Source organism: Hakea prostrata, chromosome 5, assembly GCF_041222555.1.
Source record: "Hakea prostrata isolate BN-2017 chromosome 5, UWA_Hpros_2, whole genome shotgun sequence".
NCBI classification, from domain to species: domain Eukaryota; kingdom Viridiplantae; phylum Streptophyta; class Magnoliopsida; order Proteales; family Proteaceae; genus Hakea; species Hakea prostrata.
Genome location: NC_142604.1, coordinates 2,723,004 through 2,738,701, shown reverse-complemented (window position 1 = coordinate 2,738,701; position 15,698 = coordinate 2,723,004). Strand labels below are relative to the sequence as shown.

Below are 15,698 nucleotides of genomic sequence, written 5' to 3'. Positions count from 1 at the left end.
TAGGTAACCTTTAATAATAACAGATCTACTATCTAAGCCCTGCATTTGCTATGATTAATTTCTTCAGATACGCGGACGGAATCAGTTCAAAAGGCAGCCACAGATAAAGATAGAAGTTTGGCATTCATGCTTCCACTGAACCACTACTCACTGTACTGCCATTATTTCAAACCTGCAAAGCTTGAAAGCTTTAAAGAAACTTCAAAAGACACATCATATCAATTGGGCAGATTCAACACCAACCTTGCATGCGAGGAGGCTGATCGACCGTCTGAATCCACTATCTCAATGGAGTCATTTCAATCTATCTTCCAATGGGCTCTGCTAAGTGGAAGTGTGGAACCCTGTATGTGCTATACTGGGACGAAAGAAATGATCAGTGTCTACCGTTCAATCACGCAAAGCAAGCTCAACTGTGCTGCCATCACTAAAGCTTGGAAGTCCCTGGATTTCTGGAACACCAGCCATGATGTCCATGACCCAACAACTAGATAACAAGAATGAATGCAATCATGTCAAACGCATTATGTAAGCGACAGGAAGCGAGAAGCCCAGATCTAATCGATCTAACAAGGAAAAGAGAAAAAGGTCAAAAGAGCAAAATCAAATAAAAAATCTGAAGAATCCTCCAGGAAGTTTGATCTGCGCCCCTCCTTATGTGGTCTGTATGGATTTGAGTCATGCGCATATTAAGAAAATAAAAAATAAAAAGGAAAGAATTTCATGCCTGCCTTCCTATTTTGGTTTCTGATAAGACTTAAAGTTTACATGCTTGAAGCTTAATTCAAATTCAAAGGATCGTCTTTATAAATTTTCAGTGAGTGGAGGACAGCTATGGATTTTGCCAGTGGAATCTATTGATTGTACACTTGAGATTCGTCTGCTTTATGTTTTATATTTCAAGATATTATTTCTAAATCACAACTGATTTGTTCTTATTTTTTATATATATAGTTCTAGTAATTTGAAGTATTTATTATGTACCCAAAAAAGGAGTATTTATGCAGAATAATATACGTATAAAAGATAAAAGAGAGTTCTAGACCTCAGGGATAAAAAAAACTTACAATTTGATATATTTTTATTGAGATTTGACTGATCTATTTCTCTTCCACTAATATTGGTTTTTACCAAATGGTAAAAGACAAAATAAATTTTTTACATACCACCCACTATTGTTAGGGTAAAATTAATGGCCAATCACTATTATACTCTAAATTACACTTATTGTTAAAATTACCAAATGAATGGGGGTAAGGGCATTTAAGTCATTCTCACACCATCAATCCAAAAACCAAATGAAGAACTTGAACCATCTTAGGTTTAAGTTTGAAGAACGTTTGGGTTTGATTAAAAGGTTTCAAAGTTTTGTGATTGATTTGGGATGCAACTCACAAGCATTCACAACACATTTGCACCTTCAAAACTATTGGGGGATCAGAATTCGGGCAACAAAAAGTAGTTCGGGCAAACTTGTCAAATCAGCCGGTTGGAATGAATCACCAACTTGTTCTAGTCAAATTCTATTGGTTAGCAATTGGGAGACTTTCCATGTCCAATTGATCATATTCAATTCAAAACAAAGAAAGAGTTTCCAACATGAAAAGAAATCATGGCTACTGTCAAAGTGTTTCCAATGATCTATAATACGAATTTTCATTCTTTTTTCTTGGTGAAAGTTAAGAATTCAATTTAGGGCGACGAGTTGAAACGTTAGTCAAGGGGAAGGATCCAAGCGATTAAGTGCGCGTTTGATAGCATTCTTAGACAACGTTTTTGGTGTTCTTTACTTCTTTGGGATCGGAAGAATGGGTTAGAGGCGTTTGTTAAAACAGTTTCTTCTTCTGTTCTTTAAGAACGGGGGGCCGATCATAAAAGTCTGCAGAGCATCAAAAAGATGTTTTTACCAAAGAAAAGAAATGGAAATGATAAAATTGGTCACGATTGAAACCTTAAAACGAGTTTATCAAACACCAACTTATTCTAATAATGTTCTAGAAATATTTTCAAAACAGATTTATCAAACATCGATTTCCAAGCAAAGAACGATCTTTTAGCACATAAACATTAAAAAATAATTTTGCATAAGAACTGATCTCTCAAAACAGAAACATTACCAAATGTATACCAAGGAAAGAGTCACAAAACAAAACAAATCATAACATATACGTGGTGAAGTATGTTTCTTTTAGGGGGAACAAAAATCGAGCTAGCCTCAATTCAAGAGTGGGTCTTGGCGTGTAATAATCTGAAGAGCTTAATTTTGTTGATCTCCTTTCTGTGCGTGTGGTAAAAAATTGTTGTAACCAAAGAATTTCCTAATATCAATGATAGTCCTTTCTACCTATCTTACCTTTTCTTTTACATTTTTTCCCTGGTAAAATCCTTACCAATAATATTCCACTTCAGTCACTTTTCTTTCCTTGTTCTTTTTTAAATTATCTTACCTTTCTTTTTACATTTTTTTCCCTGGTAAAATCCTTACCTATATTCCACTTCAGTCATTTTTCTTATTCTTTTTTATATTATGCCTCTTTTTTATCGTTTTGACTTTTGAGTTTTATGATGGACTTTGCGATGGTCCTTGTCAAATTGGGTCGACCAATGATGATAAAAATGGTAGATGCATGAATCCTACTATTGCTATATATCATTTTTGTTGCGACCTCAAGAGATATAGAAAAATGCTTTCTCTCTTTAAGAGCTCTTTTATTGGGGTTTTTGGTCTCTTTTTCCTCTCTTATGCAAATTATATTTTACCTAACGTTTTCCCTTCATTATAAATAGGAATACAAATGAATCAAGTTGGATACACCATTATTTTGAATCAAAGATGAAGATTTTTTTTTACATTTTTGTATTTTATTTAAGATCCGAACTCAAATATATTAAGTTTCAGAAATTTAACTTCCAATATAAATATATATTTTTGAATGAATGAAAAGTTCATTAATCAAGGTGCATGGGGGCAAATCGGCAAAACCTTAATTACCAAGTCAAATGGCTCAAAATAAAGTTATACCATGGATTGTAAAAAAGATCATAAAAAACTGCTAAAAAGTAGAGACTAACGTCACTAACCTAAGGAAAATTGGAAAAGCTAGCATTTTTTTTCTTTGACGAATGGGACTCCGCAACAAAGTCTTCATCTTCATTGAGTGAGATGGTGATTATCTCTAATAGACTAACTACTTTGCTTACAATCCTGAAAAGGAGGGAGGGGACTTCTGAAGAGGAGGAATCTTTAGGGATTAAGAAAATTTTGTAACAACAAATATTGTTGATGATGTAAAGCTTATAGGTGTTTACATCTAAGATTTCACTTTTTATTTATTTTTTATTTTTTTTATTATTAATATTTTTTTTGTATGTATGTTAATGTTTCATCTTAAAATTAGGGGTGTGAAAGGACCGGATTCGGATTGGATAGTGGTAATACCATATCCGCATCCTATTATATTCGGATGGATTTGGATAAGATCTTATCAGTTTTCGGATGGATTCAGTCGGAATCCGATGATAATAGGACAGTTATTTTCTTAAGTAGATTCTTCTAAATGGAGATGAATATAGATTAAATATAAGTCTTTAACTACCTATTTACATCTTTATCATTTTATTTGTGAGGTCTAGGTTTAAAATTTAAGAATTTAATAACTTTGGTAGCTATTTTAGTAAAAAATTTAGAAAAGTAGTCACATATCATAGGTAAGAAATTTATAAAAATATAAAAATAATAAATATAAATAAATAACTTAATCGGATAATTTTATCTAATCCGTACGAAAAGGAAACACCATATTTGCATTCTATTAGAATCGGACGAATTCAAATACCTTTAGACGAATACGGATGCGAATTCGAAAACGGATTTCGATTATCCATTAACAGCCTCTTTTAAAACCAACTGATTAGAGTGTAACGGAACCATTCAAACAAAAATGATGCAAAAACATTTTAAGATTGTGATCTGCTACGTACACTACCCCATCTAGATCCTGATCCAGTACGTACTTATAACCATGATTTAAGTACCATTAACTTTATTTGTTGAAGGAAAGAAGGGGAAACACAGAGAATTGAAATGGGGAATTGACTATAAACGATCCAGTCATGAGACTCACCACGCTATGCATGCCATGTTCAAAGCATTGCACCATAATGCGGGTTCATCTCTCTTTGGTTCTATGATGGATGTACATTCATGGCTTTCACTTTGTTTTTCTTTTTTGTTAGTGAAAATTCATGGCTTTCACTCGTGGACTAGAAAATGACAGCAGAGAAAGAGAGAGAGAGAGAGAGAGAATTTCCACTGAGGCACTGAATTGATCAAGTGGATTCCATTAAGATGGAGCGATCCAGATTCGAATTCCCCCTATTCTAAAGCTTGATTAGGATTGCATATGAGTAGAATTTTCTCTATAACAAAAGCATGAAAAGCATCAAGAACACAGATAGATGTGTACTTGAGAAAGAGATAGATCATGTGTCGTTAAACCAACTCCAGTTTCTAGTTTTGGTAGATTCCCACCCACTTCTTCAACTTTCCGTATGTCAGAAGTTTACAAACCCCTTTCTCTTTCTCTCAATCTCTCTCAATCTCTCTCAATCTCTCTCAATAATTAAGATACAAGGCGAGGCTATAAATCATAACGTAGTGGAAACCAAATCACTGGATATTGGAGAACAAGAACAACTCTTTCAAATCGTTTCCATTTTTAGGGTTAGCAGCATGGATATTGAGAAAGTCTTCCACATGGTAGCAGGAAATGGAGAGACAAGCTACGCTGCCAATTCATCTCTCCAGGTCTCTTCTTCTTCTTCTTCTTCTTCTTCTTCTTCTTCTTCTTCTTCTTCTTCTTCTCTCTCTCTCTCTCTTGTTCTCTTTGATGATCATGACTGTCTTTCTCTCTTGAACTGAATTTTATATAAAAACTATTTATATATCCAGAAAAGGGCTCTTGACAAGGTGAAGCACATAGCAACGAACTCAATTGTGGATCTTTATCTGGCCACAGCTCCACAAAAAATGGCTATAGCAGACCTGGGCTGCTCTTCTGGACCTAATACATTATCGATGGTCGGAGAAATCATCGATGCCATCGACAGAGCACATCGGAATTTCATGCTAACCAATTGGAGGATAGAAATCCAAATATTTCTTAACGATCTTCCTTCCAACGATTTCAACTCCATCTTCTTGGCATGGCCAGATTTCTGCAAGGAGAAGCTCAGCAATAAATGTAATGGAAGAACCGAGAGATTTGTTACCATAGCAGGTGTTCCAGGGTCTTTCTATGGGAGACTTTTCCTCAGCGATAGCTTGCATTTCATTCATTCCTCCTTCAGTCTGCATTGGCTCTCTAGGGTAATTAAGCTGCTTTTCCCTTCTTTTTCTTTCTTTCTCAATAGAAAGCATTTTTTTAGTTGAAAGAAAAAATTGCATTAAAACTTTATACATAAAGAGTATAGATCTTTAGCTTAATTCATTGAACAACAATATATGGTTTGAAATCTTCACCAAAAAGAAGAGGTTTGATTTGAATTAGGTCCCTCCAGCAATATACAACAAGGAAGGCAAGTCTATTAATAAAGGGGAGATATATATTTCAGAAGCAAGCCCTCCATTGGTATCAGAAGCTTACTTACTCCAATTTCAAGAGGATTTCTCTTTATTCCTCCAATCAAGATCTTCAGAACTCAAATCTAGAGGACACATGGTTCTTACTTTGTTGGGAAGAAATAGTCCGCACCATACCCATAGTGCTCATTGTTTGCTTTGGGAGCTTCTCACACGTTCATTTGCCATCTTAGTTTCTCAGGTACTCATTTAATAATTCATAATTAAGCTTAAAATAAATGGTTAATTTATTTTTTGGCAAATTTATTACTAGTGATTGGAATGATACTAACACATATGTGTTTATTATATATCTAGGGTGATATTGATGAAGAAAAGCTAGATTCTTATGAGATTCACTTCTATGCCCCTTCTAAAGAAGAGATAGAAGATGAAGTAAGAAAAGAGGGTTCCTTTGCAATTGATCGATTTGAGGTGTTCGAAATAGAAAGTAACATCAACAATATTAATGGCTCTACAACTACTTATGGAACTACAGTAGCAACTACTGTTAGGGCTATTCAAGAATCACTGATTCGTCACCATTTTGGAGAACACGTCATCGATAATTTGTTTGAAATCTATGGGAAATTAATTGATGAGGAAACAACTAAAGGAGAGATTAGACCCACTGCATTCATTATAGATATGAGAAAGAAGGTTTGAATTGCACTTACTCAAAAGTCTACGGGCCAACTAACCACTTGGTTGGAATGGACCTACTATCGTATGCAGACCTAATAGTTACTTTTCAGGCAAACTTACCATGGCCTCCTTTTTTTTTTTCTTCTTCTTGGGGTGGGGGGCTGTAGATGCAATACTATTGTTTCATTATGATCTTTTACTATTTCATTTCATGGCAGTGAAAGTGCAAAATTTTATAACTAAACTCATATATGGTATGGTTCCTAGTGTAATTTTATGCGAAAAAATAAGAAGGAAGTGTTCTGTTGAGATAGTGTTGAAGTGGACAATTTAATGTAGGTATATTTCATTAGAAAATTTTTTTTTTTTTTTGCAAATATATCATTAGAACTCATGCATGTACGTATGCAAAGGGGTACTTGATTTGGAGCCAAAACCATACAGTTTGAGTACAAATGTTTTGAATTGACTCTATTCTTGTTTAATTCTGGTTCATGGTGACCATCTATTGGAAAATATAATAGAATAATACCTAAGGTACATATTCTCCTTGCAGGTTAACCACTATCCCATCTTCTGAATATTCTTTTATTAGTGCCTGCCAAGTGTAGAGTTGGGGGATTAAAAGCATCTGCAACATGCCATTGACGAGTTTTGTTACCTTTATTCGAAAACAGATGCTATTAATTCGTGGGCTGAAGAGAAATTCTCCCTTCTTCTGCTTGATAATTATTCTCTGAAGGAATTAAAATCGCACTTACAAAACATGTTTTAAGCAGCATGCTGTTACTCCTCTCTTCGGCAAAATTATTCTATAGAGAAGACATTACCAAATACACTATGATTCCTACTTTTGAGTGTTGTTTCAAGTCTTCTTTAACTTGATGACGAATTTGTAATAATTGGTAATCGATTCTCTTCGTTGTTTTAATTTTTCCTACAATATCTTAATAGCATCCAACATAATGCTATAATGATAGTCATGTTTACCAAAAAATAAAGAGAGAGCCATGTAATTATGGGAATCTCAGACCGAAAGAGATGAATAAAAGGAATGGTTTTAGGAATATGCTGACAAAAATAACTCATTATTTCAGATGCACATCCATATGATATATAATAAACATCTAATTAACGGTAATAGATCATGTTTGGGTAGTGCATCTAATCTAATGCGGTGGTGCTTGTAGTGCCTACTGTTGGATGCACAATATATGGATTTCATTAAATCTTAGCCACTTAAAATACAGGCACCACCACTTCAGCTGCATTACTCAAGCAAGATCCCTGCGTCCAGTCTGTCTAACTGTTAGATGGCACCACGTGGTTTTCTTTTCTTTTTTTTTTTTTTTGGTTTGCCTACCCCGGTTTATAAATTGGTGGTTCGACCCGTGTCGCACACCTGGCTGTGGTAAGTAAGTCTCCCAGTGGGAATTTTTTGCATCCACAAGGATTCGATACCGGAACCTTGCTTAAGCGAACCAAGCTGCTTACCACTTGGACCAAACCCCGTTGGTTCACGTTATTTTCTTTAATAACCTTCAATTTAAGCACATATTTAGATTTTTTTTTGGGGTAAAGATTGATAACTTAAGTTATTGATTTTAACATGTGCATTACAGAATAAAATCGTCTCTGTGCAAAAATCTTGCAGAGCAAAGTGGTGCATGTGTTATAATGTGACATGTGGCACATTAAAATCCAATGGTGGAAATTGCTTGGATGCTTTTTATTCTTTAATTCTCCCAGGGTTGAAATCCCACCCACCCACCTCATTTCTTTCATGAGTTTCTTTCTAATTAAGAGTAAGGATGAAGCAGACACTGGAGGCATCATTCTCGTCAGGTAGAGATTCCTCTTGTTTGCCATCAAAATCTTCCAAATAATCACAACCTCTAGTCTCGCTTTTTCCTTAATCCTCGCATCATCTAAACATGAGATTTCTTGGGGGAGATCTTGCAAAGAAGAAGCATTTTTTTTGGCTGTCAATGAAGATAAACCGTTTGAGATCAGATGAGATTGGATGGAGGAGATGAAGAGGTATTGGGTCGATTAGAACCAGCAAGAAAGGGATAAGTATAGTAAATCATGAAATCAGAGTTGAGAGAGATGAATGCTTTGAGACAAGGAGGAAATGGCGTACCACTTAAATTTTGAAAAACCATTCCCTCCTTTTAAGACAAGACAATTTCAAGTCTGAAATGAAATGAAACCCACAATTTTTCCAACTAAAAATAAATCCATGGAAGCTCTGTCCATCAAATCTATCCGGTATTTAGACTCTTCATTTATTCCACATTATAAAACATGCACCGCAAGATCGTTGCATAGCAGACGATTTTCTTCTGTGCACTATCTGATGCTTGAAAATAATAAATGCACTTGAGATTCATCTAATGGCCAGACAAACTGAAGATTGGTTCGAATGATGTTGAAAGAAGCTGAATCAACCATCAAAAGAAAGCATTTAAAAAACAGAAATTTGCCTCATTGACCAACACTTTCTTCATTATAGGTTAGAATCTATCTAATGGTATGTGTAACAATCCTTGGCCATCCTCTCATATAAAACTACCGGTTTCTCCAAAAAAAAAATTAATAATAATAATAATAAATGCTGGATACAATTATGGATGTAGAGACTATGCATGACAAATTCACAGTGTATATAACTCTACCCTGGCTTTGTGGAGAGGCCATTTCAGATCTCAATTTGAACCCAGGAGTACTGTGGAAGTGGAACACCTTTACATAAATTACGTGCCAAGTTCCACACCGTTGGTTTGGATCAACTCGATGATGATTAAAAGAGCGTGCTTTGTTGGATTTGTTTTACAAAATTAATATATTGTATTCTAGATTGCTCTCAACCAGACTCCACTTAGCTTGCATCTCCAAGGCCCAAGCATGCATTTAACGGGGACAAGCAGAAACAAACAAGATCAGGAACGATTTCATAGGCGCCATAGGTAAAATAATAATCCATTAAAAGCAGGTGAGTGCTCATCTCATTATTGCCAACTTGCATCATTAATTGCATGGCTGGTGGGGAATAATTGAAAGATGATAATGCTTCTTTGTCGCCCTAATCCCCAACACGGCTTAGAGAGATAGAGACGTACACATACCCTCCCTCCTGTCAGATGGGAATGTATATATATCTGATATGATTGATACCTGAAGAACAAGTTCTCCCACACCCACAGTGAATGAAAATGGTGGAAGAGCCAGGCAGGCCAAGAGGGGTTTGCACCGTGGATGAGGAAATTCACCATGAGTGAATTAGCAGCACCAGCAGCGCAGCACTTAGCATACAAAATGGCTTTCAATACTTTTTTGAGATAGACAGTCGAGATAAAATCTCGGTCGAGATCGAGACTGTGCAGTTGTCGGCATTAATTGCACAGTACTGAATCATGACGTGTATCCTTAATGCACTACAACATTATTGCATCACATCATTATATTTATATATACTACGTAAGCTCTGCAAGATTCCCATCTCTTTCACCAAGCCACATCAGAGTAAAATAATTAGACCTTTGCTGCTGCAAAGAAGATCGAAGAAGGAAAGACATGTTGATCTGGGAGAACCCGTTCACCATCTCCATTGCCATTGTCATTGCCATTGCCATGTGGCTGGTGGTGACCAAGGTGTTCATGATCAAGATCAGCATGTCATGCACGCAACAAGGAATCCCACCTGGTAGCCTTGGATTCCCTCTACTTGGAGAAACTCTGGATTTCTTGGCCGCTAGTAGCAGCAACAGAGGACTCTACGATTTCGTCCATGCTCGCCGTCTCCGGTAACAACTTCTTCTATATATCAAACGGTCTATACTTAAATTTTGAATATCTTCTTATATATACTGGAAGTTTTATTATATGATGATGATGATTCTTTGTTCTATCACAGGTATGGGATGAGTTGCTTTAAGACCAATCTATTCAGAAAGACGCATGTCTTCTTATCGACCATAAAGTCTGCAAAGACAGTCCTGATGAACCACGATGAAGTGAATTTCAGTAAGAGATACATAAGATCCATTGCCGAGCTGGTGGGAAAGCAGAGTCTGCTCTGTGCTTCTCCACACCCACACCATAGATTCCTTCGAGCCCGTCTTTCTTCTCTCTTCACCGCCGATTGCATCTCGCTCTTCGTTCAACGCTTTGACCATCTCGTTCTCACCACCCTTTCCCAGTGGGAACGCTCCGGAACTGTCATCGTGCTCCACGAGGCAATCTGGGTTGGTATCCATTTCTTTTATAAATCAGAGAAACAAACCCTAAATTCTAGCTACGCATTTTCTGTAACTCGATTAGTTTCTGATCTTCTCGTGTGATGAAATGGGTACAGATGACCTTCAAGGCTATGTGTAAGATGTTAATGGATTTGGAAGATCCAGGTGAGCTTGAAACACTGCACAAGGATGTCACTCAAGTTTGTGAGGCAATGGTTGCAATCCCCTTGAAGCTACCTTATACTAGATTCTACAGAGGAGTCAAGGTAATTATAGTAACACATTTGTAGGTCAATTACTTACTCTACTTTATCATATATATCGATGATACAACCCAGGCACGAAGAAGAATATTACAGACTCTCAGGAAGATGACTGAACAGAGAAGGAAAGGTTTGGAAGAGCACCAAGATTTCATACAAGCACTATTGATGGGGGAAGAATCATCTGATAATGCATCACCACTCACAGATGCACAAATCGAGGATAATATATTGACAATGCTAATTGCAGGTCTGGTTAGAATTAATCAAGCTTATTAATACTACTTTCTGTTCATAACAAATATGAATGATGAAAAAGTTAACTTTGAACATGCAGGTCAGGATACCACGGCCAGTGCAATGACATGGATGGTCAAGTACTTGGATGAGAACCAGGAAATTCAAGAGAAACTCAGGGTATGTGAAAGAGAGAGAGATATCTCGGTAACAGATTTTGCTTCTACCAGAACTGTTAATCACTATGATGTCAATTACTTGTCTTAATTAGGCAGAGCAACTCATCCAGTTAAGAAACAAAGCTCCATCTGGGTCTCTTCTTACACTGGAAGATTTGAATGAAATGACATATGCATCCAAGGTAGGTACCCAGAACACTGCATGAGTTTTTCAATCAATTACTTATAAGACTAGTCATCATTTGATATGTGTATACATGCACAGGTTGTTAAAGAGTCATTGAGGATGGCATCGATAGTACCATGGTTCCCAAGAGTGGCGCTCGAAGACTGTGAAGTTGAAGGTTAAAACTTTTTCAAGTTAACCATTTAATATCAATTTAGTTATTGTTAAGACAGAGTTACTTATAGCTAGCTAGTTGCTGTTTAAACATGAACGTATATAATTAATTAGCTGATTAGTCATGACTTCAATTCCTTCAGGTTTTAAGATTAAGAAGGGTTGGATTGTTAACGTTGATGTTAGATCCATACACTCCGACCCAACGGTGTATCATGAACCCAACAAATTCTATCCTTCAAGGTTCGATGTAAGTAGTTTACTACAAATTAAACATTCTCTAGTTAGCATTCGTACGATTGATACATGCAAGTTGATAATGATTTTGGGTTCTATAAGATCTTGAAGATTACAGTTACATGCATGGAGTGGAGGTTGGATTATGTGATTCGCTGATGCTTTTCCACCAAACAATAAAGGTTGAATCCATTACTGACAAAATGAATAAAAAATGGAATCCTCAGGATCTCTCATGGATTCTACATTTATTGGATGGTGGAGAAGCATTTAGAGAGCACATACCTCTTTTCTACATACCTCTCTTCTGATGAGGAGGTGATCCGGACTCCATGGAATGCACCATGCTATTCGCCCTTAACATATACGAATTCCATATAACTGGCCCTTAGAGGGTCTTAGATGTGATGGAAATGACGGACATGATCCCCTCTTGTTTTGTTTTGTGATTGCATGCAGGATGAATCTAAACCCTATAGTTTTCTAGCATTCGGGATTGGTGGAAGGTCATGCCTGGGAACCAGCCTTGCCAAAGCAATGATGCTTGTCTTCCTACATCGCCTTGTCACAACATTCAGGTAAGAGTTTGAGCTGAATAAAATGGGGGTGGATAAAAAGGAGTGAAAGAAGTACATTATTTCTAATAAAATCTCAAAACATGGTTTATTTAGTTCAACCGGGTGTGAAAATAAATAGACTAAGCTTCATTAAATTAAAGAAACTTTGTGGCATCTTACTTTTCCCACTCATCTCTCTTAAAGGTTTTACGTTTTTGGAACTTTATAGGAAATAACCCACATTTTAAACTTTTCCACCAAATCCTTTTCTTTCCTTTCTTATTCCTTCACTCCACTATCAATGGGTCTCACTTGTTTATTTTTCCTACCCATTTTCATCGTGGAAACGAACAAAGGTAAAGAAACCAGTACAGGGCTAGGGTTTTTAGAATCATTAATATCTGGTCACTTGAAATTCTTTAGGAATCTATCTCTCACCTGTACTTTTATCTTCTTTCGTGTTCATTTTCTTATGTTCCTAGTGAATGCAACAAGATTGCTCACTCACTAGCCAGGAATGCCGTCTCCTCAGTAGGGAGGATTGACTAGCTAATTTCCACTCCTTGGCTCTCTGTTGTACTGTGCCTTGAGCTTTTCTGCTCTTCTTCTTAATGAATCTTGGTCTCCCCCACCCCCCACCCCCTAAAAATAAAAACTTTAGGAATCTAGTAGTAGCTATAGTTTGAACAAGTGAGCCTATTGGGCCTCTTGTAATTCCCCTTGAGGCCTTGAGTGGTTTTTGTATGGGTCCATAGTGGGCCTTAATCTCATTAATGGCCCATCTATCTTCGAACCCATAGAGAAAATCACAAGCAGAGCTAGCTGCCAATTAATTAAATGGGCGGGGGCTTAAAGCATAATAAGTTTGATTGATTAGAAGATCGATGTTCAACACATAATGGCAACAGCCAGATTTTGTAGCAGAATTAATTAATTAATTAATTACTTTTAGTGATCAAGCGGGCGCCATTAACAACTCAGAAGTACTTGTTGATTCTTAATTATCAGGTGGAAAGTGCTGGATCCGGACCCAAGTTTAGAGAAGTGGTCACTTTTTGCAAAACTCAGAAGTGGTTGTTCTGTGACTCTGATGCCGATCGATGCCACCAAAACATACCATACATGAGCTCGCTCCTCTGCTTCAGCTTTGAAGGATGATGGCATGCATGAAACTCAACAAATTTCAAGTAGACAGTAATCACGGAAGCTTATTCGAGATCCTTTCATTACCATAAAACTTACTACACTTGTATCTTTACATGTTTGGTGTTATTTCATGTATGAATTAGACATATAGATAACCACAAGTAAGCAGCATAAGCCTGAAAAATGGCGAATGGTCAAGAGACTGAAGACAGCTGACGCCTTAAAAATTCAGCCCAAACCCTCCTAAGGTTTGCCTCACCTGTCCAAGCATGTACCTCTTCCCTAAGCACCCATCTAGATAATATATCCTATAATTAATAATCCAACCAACAGGACAAAATGATCATCATTAATGTTTTATTTTATGATCCAAAATGAGGATTCTGGGAAGTTTCTCTCACTATATGTTACTTTTCCCCGGATTTTAATTGCAGAATCATTGGAGACAAATGGGTTCATAATTGCTTACCAGCAAAGAAAGAGGATTCATAATTGGGTTTGATTAGAAAGAAATCTAAAAAAAATGATTGATGGCATAGGGTATGGATATACCTAATGTAGGATGGAATTTAAAACTGTGACAAAAAATTCAAACGAAATTTATTGTCGGTAGGGACAGGTCTTTTGATATTCTCTGAACCCACAAACGAGTTCATGCTTCCTTTTGTGTTCGTCCTGTTGCCTTTTAAATCAGAAATAAAAGCTGCTCATTTTCAGATTAAATCAACAAAATCATCAGAGAAAGGAAGGTGAGGAACATCAACATGACAACGCCTGATTATTGCCAGTGCATAACTCTTTTCATCAGTTTTTTGTTTGTAGAGAGATAAGTTGAATGAATCCTTGATGGAAACAGGGGAAAAAACAGAGACAAGTAATGAAAACATAGGTAATCTCTGTGTCATATCCTGTAGTTAGTTTGGTAATCCTTTTCAGTATCTTAGGAGAAATAGAGAACAAGGTTTGGGAGTATCTTGTTCTGAAGGCAAGCTTACATTCGTTTAACACTCATTAAGAAAGGAAGCCTGAGCCTGTTAGAGGTGTGATGGATCAAAATCTTAGGTTAAGATAAAGTTAAAAGGTTCATTTACTTCAGTTCACAATTAAAAGCTTGCTAAACTGCGAGTGTTAATATCAAACATATATGAAGTGGGTTTCAAAGAAACCTTCCATTGGTATAGAACCAAAATCCAAAAAGATAGAGATATCTTAGTCTTGCCAGACTTTGGTAGGTCAGATGAAGGACAACTAAGGGACTAATCGTACCCAAAAACTTGTAATGATTTGACAACATAATTTTTTATGACAATTGTTTAAAGTTTATGTATTTTTTTCATTCCTTTAAGAAAAAATAAGTCTCTTTACATTGTAGATGATAAACAATGCCGCCCAAAAGGAAGAGAGGGGTTGTCTTTATTTTCTTATTTGATCTGTCTCCTTCCTAGAAGGTCAGTAAAAGATGGGTTCTTTTGAGACCAATATCTACATCAGCTTGGTTGCATTGGGTTTGCTGAAGAATCCAAGGTTCAAATCTTCACTTGTGTCAACTACTCAGCCCCACATAAATGATAATAAAGCCTTACTAGTTATGTCTGCTTATGCAAAAATATATCCTAAAGTTCAATCTTATTTTTTGGAATAAAGGTGGAGCTGGGTCCTCAAGTATGGTCATGACAGCTTGCAAGCAGTAGATGGAAATGAGAAATCAATCCAAAAATATTCACCAGAGAGACAAGAGATATTACTACCAGGGAAAGAGACAAGTCATTTCCGTGAAAATTAACTTTGAAATCTATTTTAATTTATGGGAATTTTAGCTTTAGAATTGTGATGATGTGATAAGGTTGTTGACAACAATAGTGATCAATTTCAAATCAACTAAGTTGTCTATAATAATTGAAAAGCTAAAAGTGTTGATTAAGGGGACAAAAGGGATAGGATTCAAGAAAAATAAGTATCAGTGCATACATGGTAATACGATACTATAGATCATGGAAGAACAAGATGACAGACTAATTAATGGAAACTTTCCATTAATATAACAGAGATGCAGAGGCCCAAGTAAAGACATTAATGGAAACAGATCTCCACACTGCAAATGTATGCTTTGGTTGATTATAGATTTTGATGCATTTTAGTTATAGAGAAATGTAATAAAGGTCCCCTTCTTACTCCTGTCTTGCACAAATTTCTCCAACTAATGGATAAGAGTGAGTCTGTACAAAAGGACTTG

General features: G+C 36.3%; 2 protein-coding genes across 2 annotated transcripts; both read left to right on the top strand.

Moving 5' to 3' along the window:
• Positions 1 to 4,501: 4,501 nt before the first annotated feature.
• Positions 4,502 to 6,555, top strand: LOC149014392 (S-adenosyl-L-methionine-dependent methyltransferases superfamily protein). The gene is made up of 4 exons (XM_089156291.1): positions 4,502 to 4,807; positions 4,952 to 5,368; positions 5,550 to 5,822; positions 5,939 to 6,555. The coding sequence occupies exons 1-4, from the start codon at positions 4,733 to 4,735 to the stop codon at positions 6,284 to 6,286; spliced, it is 1,113 nt and encodes a 370-aa protein (XP_089012417.1). The 5' UTR covers positions 4,502 to 4,732; the 3' UTR covers positions 6,287 to 6,555.
• Positions 6,556 to 9,676: 3,121 nt separating this feature from the next.
• CYP722A1 (cytochrome P450, family 722, subfamily A, polypeptide 1) lies at positions 9,677 to 13,904 on the top strand. The gene is made up of 10 exons (XM_089155756.1): positions 9,677 to 10,071; positions 10,182 to 10,512; positions 10,623 to 10,772; positions 10,845 to 11,019; positions 11,107 to 11,186; positions 11,278 to 11,367; positions 11,451 to 11,529; positions 11,669 to 11,775; positions 12,222 to 12,340; positions 13,328 to 13,904. The coding sequence occupies exons 1-10, from the start codon at positions 9,842 to 9,844 to the stop codon at positions 13,443 to 13,445; spliced, it is 1,479 nt and encodes a 492-aa protein (XP_089011882.1). The 5' UTR covers positions 9,677 to 9,841; the 3' UTR covers positions 13,446 to 13,904.
• Positions 13,905 to 15,698: the final 1,794 nt, after the last annotated feature.

Bases quoted from the DNA above. Each gene is read 5' to 3' on its own strand.
- LOC149014392 (XM_089156291.1), top strand. From the start codon at position 4,733: ATGGATATTGAGAAAGTCTTCCACATGGTAGCAGGAAATGGAGAGACA. The intron at 4,808-4,951 runs GTCTCTTCTTCT...TTATATATCCAG, and splicing joins CTGCCAATTCATCTCTCCAG to AAAAGGGCTCTTGACAAGGT. The intron at 5,823-5,938 runs GTACTCATTTAA...TTATATATCTAG, and splicing joins TTGCCATCTTAGTTTCTCAG to GGTGATATTGATGAAGAAAA.
- CYP722A1 (XM_089155756.1), top strand. From the start codon at position 9,842: ATGTTGATCTGGGAGAACCCGTTCACCATCTCCATTGCCATTGTCATT. The intron at 10,773-10,844 runs GTAATTATAGTA...GATACAACCCAG, and splicing joins GATTCTACAGAGGAGTCAAG to GCACGAAGAAGAATATTACA. The intron at 11,187-11,277 runs GTATGTGAAAGA...TGTCTTAATTAG, and splicing joins AAATTCAAGAGAAACTCAGG to GCAGAGCAACTCATCCAGTT.